The 14,350-nt window shown below is 34.5% G+C and overlaps 1 protein-coding gene across 15 annotated transcripts in view; it reads left to right on the top strand.

The window, feature by feature from the left end:
• The first annotated feature begins 1,052 nt into the window (after nucleotides 1–1,052).
• Dys (Dystrophin) overlaps nucleotides 1,053–14,350 on the top strand; it is a 163,089-nt gene continuing 149,791 nt past the window's right edge. For 7 of the 15 annotated variants that reach the window (XM_089265598.1, XM_089265584.1, XM_089265578.1 and 4 more), the window contains exon 1: nucleotides 1,054–1,204. In XM_089265598.1, the coding sequence (XP_089121724.1) occupies nucleotides 1,087–1,204 (118 nt within the window). In that variant the 5' untranslated portion in view covers nucleotides 1,054–1,086. The other 8 variants (XM_089265545.1, XM_089265593.1, XM_018111938.3 and 5 more) reach the window with 5 other exon arrangements.

Genomic DNA, 14,350 nt, shown 5'->3' with positions numbered 1-14,350 from the left:
TATATGATTATAGATTGAAATGCAGAAACCTAAATACAATTTTAAGCATTCCAATGAAGCTATTTCCTTGGTGTGCCGTTTTAAAAACAATCCGAATGTCTTTTATTTTGAGTAACTATGGAACTATTTTCAGCAATCGAAGTCATAAAAAATTTTTCGTTTATCGTTAAGAAAAAGCTTTGACATGATAGAAGCTACTAAACCACTAACAAGTCCAGATATGTATATTTCGAAATGAAGATTGTAAAATTGAGGAGTTGTCATGATTCGTATCTTTTCGGAATTTCACTTAGTAATCATAATATTGTCGTCTGATTTCATTAATTAATTGAAATCGTTAGCTATTTATGGGCCTCGCTTGTTTCAATATGCGCGCAAAGCAAGTTTGAATTCAACAAGTGCGATAAGATATAGCATTCCGTCTATTTGGATTCCTACACACACACATACTCAGACAATATCTTGCACCTTTACTTTCGCCCAAAACAAGTGAAAAGAGAATGAGAGTTGTTGAAACACACATTTTGATAGCATCTCGGTTAATAGAACAGCTGAGAGCTAGCCGAGCCGAGCGATCTCTTCGCAAATAGAGCATTTCGTATCTCTGTTACTTTTCGTTTTATAAGTATTCTAATCAGGTGGGAGACGTTTGCATTGGGTGTCTCATTTCTCATTTGTGCTTCTGATAGCCTTGGTAGTATTTGTATTTGCTCGCTGCTGATTAGGGGCTCTCAAATGTTGCTGCCTTAGTCGCATTTCACATTCTAACGCACTCGGTCAGCGATTTAGCGGCGTCTATCGCAGGTGTTCTGGTGTCTGGTACGATCATGCGGGTCGCGTAGACAGTAATCTATCATCTGAATGATTGATTGGAAGGCCAATAACTCTATAAGGCATATCGGATTATAGCTATAGTGCAGTGATAAAGCTAGACAGCCTTAAACATATGTAAGTGCTGCATACTCAATTAATTCGGCTGCCTAAAAGTATGTGACAGTGTTGAGTAACGTCAGAAAAGCAAACAGAAGTATATCAAATAATATAAACTGTTCTTTGAATTCACATTCTGAAAAATAATAATACAAAATGCACGATCCCAGCGATTATGATTCAGTCTGTAGTGACGAGGATTTCATGAATGTTATACAGGGCGCTGAAACGCCCCCATTAATGAACTATGATGAATTTATGATAAAAACCATGGGTAAGTATTTTAATTTTAGGTGCACTATCAGTATATATTAACGTATATACATATATACAGCTAGAAGTATATGCAGGAATACGTCAGTCCACATTAGAGCTGTCAACAGCTGTAGCTCTTATCTAGCTGTTTGTCATGGCTTTAAATTTTGATAAAATGCCGTGATGTGAAAAGTATGCCCATGATAAAAGGCTAGATAAATTCTACTCAAACTACCAGATAATGTTAGATCTCTATATGTAATACCTAACTGAAGACTTTTAGAATCGAGAAATTAGCTCAAATATTATACGTAGGCTTTTTATCATACCTCTTTTACAAATACAAGTGAAAAGTATAAATTGTAAATATTTACTGAGCTGCAAGCTATTTTCCAATTTGACTCTTCGATGCCTATCAATTAATTCCAATTCGATTTAAATTGATTGCCTTCTCTGCGAGCGCCAGATCATTTCCATTTCTATTTAAATGCACCAAAATGAAATTGGAACTTTTGAGCTGCTGTGCTCTCAACGCTGTTCCCAATGCAATCTGCTCTCAGAGCGAATGCTGTTAGTTAACAGCTGGACAAGCAGCTTCAATGCCGAAGCCAACATGCTCTTGGGTTTCATTTTAGTGTCAATTATATCATACAGAAATATATTAATAAAATTGCAGCATTATATTACATTTACTCCATATAACCATATTTGTTTATTTATTCACAACGCAGAACATAAATAAACACATTGTTTTGGTAGGTCAAATAATAGCCGTGAGTAATGGCAGTGAATAATGGAAGCACCACTGTTAACAGAACCGTCTTCTGTAGTTTGCCCGCTCTTTCGTCGCTTAACAGTGCTGGCAGTTGATTTAGCTATTTATTTATCCCGCTAGTGGTGTATATTCCTATATATTATACATTTTATATAGCGAAATAAGTGTGATTTAATAAACGAAATTCTGTTACAGTAAAAGAGAATTGTCAACAACTACAAACATTGCTCATTTAGTCTCAAAGTAGCTGAAATCTCGTCGCTCACAAATTTAGCCGCAGTTTTTAGCTTGCGTTTTGCTGCCTCTCGATAATAGCTGACACTGCCGCTTGCTCTAAAGATCGGTTTGCTCCAATCAGACAGTCACGACAGCGCAGTCGCGCGAGAAACTTCGCTTTAAGTGCGCGGAAGGTTTTTACGTTTTTATGGCAGAGGTAAAACGAAACAGAAACAGAAACAACAATCAAAAGGCAAAGTAAAAAGCAAAAAAAAAGGGCAGCTATAAAAGAGCGTCGTACTGAGCACCGCCTCACACTGTAATATTTGCCATTAAAGTGGCTTTAAATGTTTAATTAAAAGTGTGTAATCCAAATGTGCGCCGAGCAGAATGAGAATTCGCTCGTTTCGTTGGCTCAAAGGCTGTGCAAAAATTCAATTAAACGCGGACGCCGATGATGGCGTCAACGGCGCAGCAAGTTCAAGTGCAGAGTGTTTGTGTTGTCGGTGCCAAGCAACAAGTTGCTTATAGAAATAACAATAATAATAATAATCCTATTGTTTAATTAAAGTGAAATATTCATCAAAGATAAATATTTGTCGTACCTGCTTGACCGTTTGTGTGTTTATTTCTAGCGCAAAAAACAAAATAACAAATTTTCTATGGCATTTTCTGTCTTTAACTCTTTTTCTTGTTCCCACACATACATACACACTCGGCATAAACACACACACGCACGCATTCATATACATATAACATTACGCTGCCGCTCACAGACACACAAATTGTAGTTGTTTTTACTGCCTGATTCTTTGACTCACAAATTACCCGAGACGGCAACAGCGACGTCAGCAGAGTTAGAGGCAGTGAAACTGTTGTCTGTTCCACCATGCCATTTGTTTCATATCTGGTTTTCCCTTTCCATGCGCGTGCTTGCGTATTGGAATGTGCTCACTACGTGTTCCACTTTGCCAGCCGTTCCGCCTCAGCGTCAACCTCAACCCGGTGTTTGTTTTCTGATCAAACAGCAGAACGGAAGAGCGCAAGAGAAGCAACCACCTGTGCTGCTTCTCGCTCTCTCGCTCGCTCTCTCATCTGTTGCGATAAGGAATACACACATTGATAAAATGAGAAAAAAGCGGGCTGCACTATCAAAATAAGTAAACAACAAACTAAAAGGCGTGTTAAATTAACCAAGCCACAACAAATGGCATGCAAACAAACAAGAAACTCATTAAGGCAATAGCTCTCTGCCGTTTAACGGTAGTTTTTTCTTCTCCCCCACCCGCTCCCTCGCTTTGCATTTGTATTTGTTTAAGTGTCTGTGTTTTTATGCTGTGCTTGACTTTTTTATTTTTTATTTTTTACTCTCTGTGTTTATTTTGCTTTTGCAAACATCAATTTCAAGGCAGGTACGCTGCAGGTGTCAGTTCTTATTTCTTGTTTCCCACCAAATTTTGCACCTCATATTTGTATAAAATGTTATTTATCCAGAAACCAACGAGCGCGCCTTTATTTTCAATAATTTCCGCGAAATATTACGAAATACAAGAATAAAGAGTGAAGCAAAAAACAAGTGAGAAAGTGAAAATAATGTCAAAGAAATAATCATAAATAGAGTCTTACGAGAAAGAGAAGTGGAATAAAGGCTATGTGATTCAGCAATTTAATACAATACAAAATTTGAAAATAATCGAATTACGTGTTTTCAACCCAACGAAACTCTGGATCTAACCCAATTTTTATTAAGAGCGACTTACGAAAATGGAACCAGCAATTTTAATTGGTAAGCGATGGAATTTCTATTAACTTTATGGAGATTACAGAAGACTAACAAAACAAAAGTGAACTAAGAATATTTTTAATAATATTATAAATTAATTATTACAAATTTATTTATGTTCCTTTTGATATTTTTAAAGATAGAAGGATATAAAATTTCAAATAATATAACAGTTGGATTATAGGTGCAAAAGTTATATATATTTAATATGATCCATGTTATCATATCTAAATATATGTATATCTCTTGGATATGATCTTTAAAAGTATTGAAAGAAATGCTAGACTTCAATAATGATAAATCTAGTTCTTTTTAAGATGATAGTCAAGTTGACATCGTCTATATATAGATCACAGTATATACATATATCATAGACTGCACAAAAAGTTTTCTTTATGCGTTGATATCTCTGGAGACCGTTCATTATTAATGAATTGCAAGAGTTCACGGTGTCGATATAATCAATATTGATGATCGCATTGCCTGGGAATTTGAATTAATGATACAGTAGCTGAAATCATAATGGCTAGCAAATTACGGCCTGCACTTAGGAAGTCCCACTCCAAATGGAAAACCATTAAAAAAAACTTGGGCTAACAAATTGCAAAGTTGTAATCTTGAGTTATACAGACAGATGCACATGTGTATATATATGTATATGTATATATCCATATATTTTATGGGGCGCAAGCGTTTTTCACTCACATGTGCTCCACATTCAATTGAAGACAGACGTACGGACGGAGAGACTGAGAGACTGAGAGACGGACAGTCAGTCATAGACACATGTGGCCAAATGCAAATGCGCATTCGCATTCCGCAGCAGTCAAAGCCAGCAGCAGCAGCTGGTTGTGGCAGACAAACCAGAGACAGACACAGACAGACACGGACAGGGACACGGAGACAGAAGGCCCAAAGTTAAGCCCACACACCCACATACACATTAATTGTGGCAAATGGCAAATACAAATTGCTGCGGCTCGATACCAAATCGAGTCTCAATTACCGATAGACCCAAACACTCTGCCCACAAGCCTCAGAGCGGTTGGAGCTCATTAGTGCGCGGGTTACGCAACGGGCAGAGGGGCGCACACACACACAGATACACATGCACATATATGTATGTATATTTGAATATTATTGTTGTTGTGCTTATAGAGCGAAACCGCCAGCGCCGGCAATTGGACCACGCCCGCTAGTTGTCTGATCATTAAATGCTCAGTGAAACGAGCTATGCGAGAAATGCAGATGCCCGCTGTGTGGATGTGTGTGTGTGTGTGTGTGTGTGTGTGTGTGTGTGTGTGCTTGTGAATGGGGTGTGTGCCCGTGGCGGGCGTGTGCAACATGTGGTCGCAATTGCCAGTTCGATGCGCGCTGACAATTGTCAGGGCTGGTGCAAAGAAATTGTTTCATCTCTGAAGAAATTAAACTCAAATGGGGGCACGAGCTCTGAGCTTTTTGCGTTGTCTGCTGCTTCTTCTACTTCTTCATCATTTCCCTTGTCAATGGGGTTAATTTAATCGGGGTCTGGGTGCTTGTTAGGCAAAGTCCCAGAGATAAACTAAATGATGCTTAAACTCTGGTCACGCAATTGGCGCCAAACTGATGGCACGAATTTATTTATTATATTTATATATATATTTTTTATATTTACTACAAATATACATATGTGTCTGTGTATATGTAACATACATGTATTATATATGCATATATATTTATCGAGTTGCTTTCTCTCTCTCTCGCTCGCTCTCTCTTTCTCTTTACTTTGTATAGACAAATATTTTTGAAGTGCTGAACATAAATATTGGATTACTATTGGTATATATACTTCAACATTGCAGTCGAGTTTAAGCGACTGCAGAATACTCGTTACTTTGGCGTACCCTATTACGATTATAGTCTTAGCTTTAGGGCAGTTTAAAAGTGATTAAACCCAAGACTTGGATATTTTCACTCTAAGACTGAAGAGAGAATGTATAGATTGTAGGGTAAGTCCTGTTTTGCTATGCCTTAAATATACTCTTTTCATTTAGCAAAAGAGTGCCCTTAACTACTTTTCAATAACTGCATTTTAATAAAAATTTTTTAATGAAAACCAAAAAAAAAACAATTTCTTTGATAACATTTCGTAAATTGAAAATGATCAAATTGCATTCAATTAAAGGAAATATAAACTCAAAGTGAATATTGAAGAGCTACTTCTGAAAATATATCAGATTCCATTTGTATTCCATATGGGATAAATCAATAAGTAGGAAGCTCTAGAGGCTCTTCTGGGATAATCGTACGTATCCCTCACGCTCGCTACAAAGCCAATATATTTTAATATTCATTTGGCTCACTCTAAAGTACACTCTTATCGTTAACAAACTTGTTTTACTAATTGTGTTCGAACGTGACTACTTATTGCCCTGCGAAACTACACATACATATGTATGTATGTTTGTATATGTGTACAAATACACAGCTGTGTGTATTGTATAAGCACTTGTAAGTTTGTTGTACGAAAGCTGCTCGTAACTGAAAGTAAACATTGCACCGGCTGTCAACAGGCATTAGTAATGATAATAGTTAATAATAATTAACGTTAGCTTCAGGCGAATGTTCTCCCGCCCAGCGAGGCGAGAGACGAGCCATGTCTAATTAGAAAGTTTGACTGGCAAATAAGGCAAATTGACTGGCCATATGGAGTGGCCAAGATATCAAGGTAAAAGCAAAAGCTCTGCTCACATCTCAAAGTGAGTGAAATGCTTGCAATACTCACTTGACCATAAAAGTTAGGATCCATTGACTTGGACTCGCAGCTTTGCCAAGAGAGGCACAAGAAACCACATTGAAGCGTCACAAATCATGGAGCGCGGATTGTATCGCTTTATACGTATGTATATATATATATATATATATGTGCAGCAAAAGAAAAGATCACAGTTTAAAGTTCCCTTTCTCTTTTATGATCCCATATATACAGAAATGCACACATATATGTATATTTATATACATACGTTTGCTTCATTGCATTTGCCTCGATGCACGCAACATCAATCAATGTGACTGATAAGACGGTTTGAGTTATGAATTGAATTAATATTGAGGGTAGTGCCACAACGTAACTTGCTGCCCATACAAATTGATTGGCTACACACTGAGAGAATGACTGGGCCTGGGCTGGGCCTGGAAGATCGCATTCGCTTTGAAGTTGATAATAGATAAATTGATAGATCAATTACTAGCCGAGTTTGCGGCTTGTTTGGTATTTTCTCAATTCATTCAATTTACCATAAATAAGTGCAAAAGTCTACAGAGTCAAAGCTGATCGCTGTCGATCTTATTGAGATCATCTTTCACCTGACGCTAACAATCGCATATTATGTCAGCCGCCTTTTATTTTCACAACAACACAACAATTATAGTATATCTGTTTTAATTTATAAGAAAACAAGACATTTCGCGGTTCATTTTATTGGGATACATATATTTGTCTTTATGACGACCTTGACTAAATTGCCAAAAATAATTTGTATTCATTTAAATTGCAAACATTCATTCACTTTCATTTATTTATTGGCTTTTTAATTGTAGCTATAAAGTTTATATATGCTAATTTTATAAATATATACATAAATTCATATGCAAAATATGATGTTAAATTTGACAAATTTTGGGGTAATTTCTATTCTATGAATTTAGATCACAATATTCATGGGTCAACACAAAAATTTGCTTATGATTTTAAGAGGCAAAACTATTTATAGTTTTACACTATTTTCTTTAAGCTTGCATATTCTTGATATGCTATAAATACTAGTATGACTTAATAGAAATGTTGGACTATAAGATACTATGACCACTATATGTATTGTTCAGGTGCTAGAAGTATTTCTTTTTGTCGCTTAAATTAAAGTGAAAGGTAAAGTCCAATAACTTGTTACCCTCTTTTCGGTTAGACAAGTCTTTGCATGATAAAACTTTAATAATACTTGTAATTCCAATATTCAATGCATTTAATTGCCTATAAGAGAGCGAATGAGTGAGCAGCGTCTATATAATATAATTTTTTCTTCAATTCATATATATGTTCGTACAACTTCAATTTATTTGTCCAGCAACTCGTCATCAGCGCATAAATTAATAACACATGACTGGAAATCATTCTCACGCTTCGATAGGAACCGTTACGGCAATGCCGACTTTAAAAGTCCTATCAATTTAATTGCGACAATGGGAATAAAAAAATTAAAAAAAAAAATGACAATAAATTTTAAAAAAATATCACAACATATATTTTATATATATATAGGGATCTATATATATTTATGTACGTCTGTGTGTATATCTTTGTAAATTGCTCACTTGACTAGTCAGACATGGACTTGATGGCAGTTAACAATCAATCGACTTAAGTGGACTTTAAAGAGGCCCACAGAGAAACGAGACAGTGCCAAGTGAATGTCAAATATTACGAACTGCAAATATTCCGACGCCTACATGAAGGTATTGATTTTATATCAAAAGAAAACAAGAGCTCGTAAGAAATGCTGAAGCTAATCGTTGGCTTTAAAGAGGTGCTAATAATAGCTGATTAACATAGCTGTTAAATGGCTGTAAACCAAATGTGTGTGGAATTCATTAAAAGAAAAAACAGTTTTCTTTCTATGATATTAATGAGATTCCATTTCAGTCAAAATAGTAAAATTAAAAAAAAAAAAATTTTAATTAATAATAAGGGGTTTGGCTTAACACAAATATATATATAAAAAAAAATGATTAAATAAATAAAATAAAATAAAATAAAATAAAATAAAATAAAATAAAATAAAATAAAATAAAATAAAATAAAAATAAATAAATATATAACTAAAATAAATCATCAGTAAATAAATAAAATATATAAAAAATCTATCCAATCTAATAAAGTAAACATTGTTTTTTAATCAAAAAGGCTTTAAAATATTATATAAATACCTGTAAATATAAATTAATATTAATTCATGTATTTTTTTTTTTTTTTATAAATAAAAAATTTAGTTGAAAGAACTTAGATTTTGTTGAATTCATTTTTTTTATTTTTTTTTTTTTTAAGATTTTAAAGTGAAATACCTAGTTTGGCATTTGAATACCTTCTCTACCAGTTTTTCCATTAGCTTAATTCTATTGTAGCTTGGCTCGCTTTCAAATGATTCAGCTGGCAATTGTTGTAAATACTAAAATTACTGAAGCGTCATTGAACACTTCCTGGGGGCAGCCGACAATGCCGACAATCTCCTGGCCAATGGGAACATTTCCATGCGCCTGTATTTGGGAGGAACAGGCTATTCGCATTTAAGTCCCGCAACTTTTGGCCGAGAGTATGTGGCTGGCTATACATACATATATAGGTGCTGTGGTCGGGCGAGAACCTGTTTGTGTTCAAGTGCCGAATCGTTCGTTAAGTCTTCTTCTTTCTCTGGCTTGCTCTTGAGTGTGTACTGTCTCTGGAGTCGGGCCATCATTATCGCTGTTTGCATTAGTCAGTAGTCGTTGTTGTTGTTGTAGCTGTTGTTGTTGTTATTGGCGACAACATTGCGACTGTCAGCAGAGTCGTGTTTAATGTATGAATGAATGTATTTCACGATAAGTAAATTCAATTATCCGCAACATTAATGAATGCGTAAAATTTAAGCAGCAATCGCGGCGTTTTGTCAGTTCAACACAAAAAACCTGTCGCCTAAGTGAATTCGTAATGAAATTTCTGAGGAAAGCCAGACCTCAGTAAACCCAACCGAACCGAAAGTTAATAAGGCGTTAAGCATTCCGAGTGGGCCACCGTCTACACCGTCTAGGCTAGGCCCAGCACATTTTTCAAGCAATGCCATCGTCACGAATTATCTAATTGCAAAGTGTCAAGAGTAAAGTGCTTTGCGAAACTGTTTAAAGTACTGCCGATAATGTTGCCCAATCTTAATGCATTTGAAATTAATGCTACTACAGGCAGATAAAGGCAGTCAAAACTGGCTTACTTGCTGGGGAATATTTACCTGTTGCTTCTCAGGCAGCTTGCTAATGTAAATCGAGTGGAAATAGAGTTGGATATGACGAATTAATTGCTAAATATTATAGCTAGAAATTACTCACAAATACTCCCAGACACAAAATTGGAAAGAGTAGTATGATAGTCCAGTACTACTTAACTTAACTAAAATAAAACATTTTAAATAAAATGAAAATAAAATTATGAATATATTATAATTAATGCAAAAGAATGATTAATACGTAATAAAGAATTAAAATTAAAAAATAAACAAATACTTTTGATTCATATAGCAAGACTATATAGTCTTTTTGATAAGAAATTAAAAATAATTAAATATATTTCATTTAATTAAAAATACATTTAAAGCCAATTTTAAGCCACATAAAATAAATATTAAACAATAAATAATATTAAAGAAAATCAAAAGAAAAATAAATTAAAATTATACATAAAGAAAATTAAATTACAAAACAAAAATAAATAAAATAAAAAATTAGACAAAATTAAAATTAATTAATAAAAGCCAAAATTAAAATTAATTAATAAAAGCCAAAAAACCCGTCTAGAATTTTTTATTATTACATATATACTAAATATTTTTATTATTGTTATATTATTATATTAAGTCTTTACTATAATATATATTTTAAATAATATTATCAAAACTCAGCTTTTAGTTTATAACAATTTATTTTGGTTTCTCTCCATAAAAGCGCTTCTATCTACGAGTTTAGCTAACAACAATGCTGAGAAAGCTTTAGGTACTCACTGCAGTACAAAGTTAATAATAACAATAATGTCACACCCTGCCAAGTAACGGTGCATGCTAATTTCAAGTGCTTCCCATCCGGTAAAATATGCAAATTCGCCAGCCTCGAGTATCGGAAGCGCTGCCCAAAGTGTTGACCAAGCTGACTGGAGCTGCGGCTTTTCAAAAAAAAAAAAAACTAAAAAAAAAACATATTTGTAAAGCAACAAAAATGAATTAAAACTTCCGCTGGCACACGCTGAACTGAGCCCGGGCAAACGGCACTAGACCAATGCAGCCAACGCGTCGGAGGCCAGGCGGCCAAAAGCCAATTGAGGGCGGCGCAGCAGCGGAGGTGGGCAATTGTGGGGGCTTTGACTTTTTGTGGCTGACTCGATGGCTGGCTGGCTGTTTCGTTATAGACATAGACATGACTTGGGTCTTGTTGTCCCCCACGTTGATAAGCCTTGTGGCAGACATTCAAGAAACACTCTCGTAGTGTTGGACATGCTGGTTGCCGGCCCCTCGTGCGCCGGCCCAACTGGTTTTCCCATGATCTTCTGACATTTTTCGGCTCTTGTGGCACACATTGAAATGCAGTTCGTATACTAATTTATGCGGGCCAGTGTGGCCCCAAATGTTTGTTTGAATGATGCATTTAATTTGCTGTAGCTCGTTCACAGACGACAAAAATTCAACAAAAATGTGTTGCTTAATATGGGAACCTTAGCCATGTTGGGCCATTAGCAGGCAATACGCGCAGTTCGATTTTCAATCAGGTGCATAATTTGTTTGAAAATATATTCTGGGTTTGTTTCAACTTTGACATTTAATAGCTATTTACAATTTTATTGTGAATGGTTCTTATTTAGAATTATTTCAAATGAAATGCTTCTGCTCTGTACTTCTTTTATCATTTTCATATCTGCCGATTTTGATAAGTCAAATACTATTTACAATTATTGTTCAAGGCTTCTTTGTATCAAATTTAATTAAAGAACTACATAAACACAAAAGTCCAAGTACTACACTGGGACTTGATACGCTGCTCGAAGCACGCAAAAGTAATAAACACTTGGGCTTTACGCTTTAGTTCAATTTTTTGTTTTTAACTGAGCCACATGGGATATACGTATGTATGCCTGCCTGTTTGTATACACAGTTCTTATTCGAATGCACAGCGTTAGGGCCCTCACACTGCTCCAATTGAATAACACATGGATGTGTATGTGTGTGCCATCTCCCTCAATCGTATTTTGCGAATTTTTTATTGAGCAGCAACAAAAAAAGAGTATGAAAATAAATAAAAAACAATTGTTTGCAACAAACTTAATATACATACAAACAACATAACCAAATATATATGCAAATGCTGCATAGCAGAGAGAAAATACACTAAGGCATATGTATGCATGTGTATGTGTGTATGATTACATGACAAATTGCTTCAATGTCGAATTGATTTCATAAATCGAATATGACAAGCGTACTATGTAGCCATATATCTAAGCCAAATAGTAAATTTCTTATACAAAAGCGAGTCATATAATCAATGTCAATATGTATGTATGTATATGTATTAAGTAAGTGAAAGAAGGCTAAGAAAAGCCTGAGCTAACTTTATATTAAGAGTAGAGTTAACTTACAAAGAGTTAGACATAGCAGCAGATGCTGTTCGAGACAATTTCTGTATATTATATTATTTATATTATATGGTATTCTATTATAATACATTCCATTCGCTTATATTTTTTGAGATCACGCCTTTAATTATATTATGTAAATATCCGCTTCTAGGGTATAAAAATGAAGTGCAACAGTAAACCTCGATAGTGCGACGCGGTGTCACGTACTAAGCGACTTATAAGTGTTGATAATCAAACTTTACACAGGCAATAAGACTGATAAAAGGTAAAAACTGTAAATATATACAGTTACTGCCGTGCACACAATATATATTTATATACTTTTACCTCTACAGACATAAGAATATATAGTAAGTAGCACAAGTCGCTTCACACTTTGTGGGCGTTATGAATGAAATGGAAAATGCTGATTATGCTGAACGGTGTTGGTGGTGCGGTGGTGCATACCCCAAATGGGCTGTAAAATACAGCAACGAAAAGCAATTAAAATGGAAGCTGCCTGGGGTCATATTCACACATACACACACACACACACACACTCACGTTCATATAACATGCCAGGCTTTACGGAATTGTCATTATAAACTCATGCCGCACAAAGTCGCTGATGCGTTCAGGGGCCGCGCTATAAGAGCTATGAAAACATGGCTGATGCAAAATTTACGTACTTTCAAAAAAACACAGAAACGTATATTTAAAAAAAAAGCTGACTGACTGACTAATTTATAATAAACTCTTAAAGCTCTTAAAACTAGAGAGCTACCATTTAAGTACACTTTATACTGTATACAAAAGTATTATTGGATTTTCTGGGTATGAAATATATGAATATATTGTTTGTTAATTACAAACCATTGATAAGTAATATTTTATGGCCGAAAGACTGTTTTAATAGTGTTATTGCAGAAAGATATCTTCCATAAATTCCATGAATTAAATATGGCATATTAAACAGTTAACAGATATTCAGTTTAAGTACTCCTACAGCTCTGCATTGCTGATTAAAAGCATCAATACAATTTTATGGTTAATTGAAATATAAATCAGAAAGCAAGAATTATTGTTGTTTTCGTTTTCGCATACAAATAATTGAAGTTGACTTGAGTTCAATTGAATAGTGAGCGATTGACAAACTGATGTCATTGCCATCAATATATATGCGATTATTTCGATTTGCGGCTTTGTCACACTCCATTGTGTTCGAGCCAAGCACACACACGCACACACACACACAGACAGGTTTCTCTTCACACCCAGAACGCCCACATTGGCATCTGCTGACAATGATTGTTTTTCAGTTTGTAAGTTTTTTTTTTATTAATGGCTTTCAATTAAAAACCCATAAATCGGCATTTTTTAGTCGCATCACTCCAATAGCCAAGAGCTTATGAAAATAATAATTTTTGATCGTGAATAAAAGTTGGACCGTAAATCAATAATATTTCATTTAGTTACTGAGAAAACGTCAATACGGCAAAATAGATGCTTCAATTCAGGGGATAATAAGTTTTTCCACGAGTGACAAATTGTATATAATAAATATTTGAGTAGAAAAATATATAAATAAATATGTATTACATATAGAACTAAACATTATTCTTGTTACCTCATTTCATATCCATCACATCGATAAAAGTTCATTTATTGTCTATGTTTCTAAAAGTTTTTAAAAAATCTAATGCTGACATTAAATGTGATTAAATTTTGGACAGGTTATCTACAAGTCGAGCAGCACAAAGCAATTCTTTAGTTGATTTTATAATGCTAAAAGAACTAACGAATTCTATAAATAAATTAAAGTTTTTTTATTTCAATTTTGATAACGGCTATACCTCTTTTATTATTAAATACATTTCCTCTTATAATAAAATTTTGTATTTTGCGATCTAATGTTGGATATGATTATTGCCCATTTCTATATAGGATTTTTATACTTTATTGCAGTGGCCCTTAAGCATTCGATTATTATACTTGGTATGCAACAAAA

The sequence above is a fragment of the Drosophila navojoa genome, chromosome 2, assembly GCF_054131105.1.
Source record: "Drosophila navojoa isolate 15081-1374.11 chromosome 2, UAZ_NAV_1.0, whole genome shotgun sequence".
Taxonomy (NCBI): Eukaryota; Metazoa; Arthropoda; class Insecta; order Diptera; family Drosophilidae; genus Drosophila; species Drosophila navojoa.
This window is presented reverse-complemented; position numbering and strand designations above follow the sequence as displayed.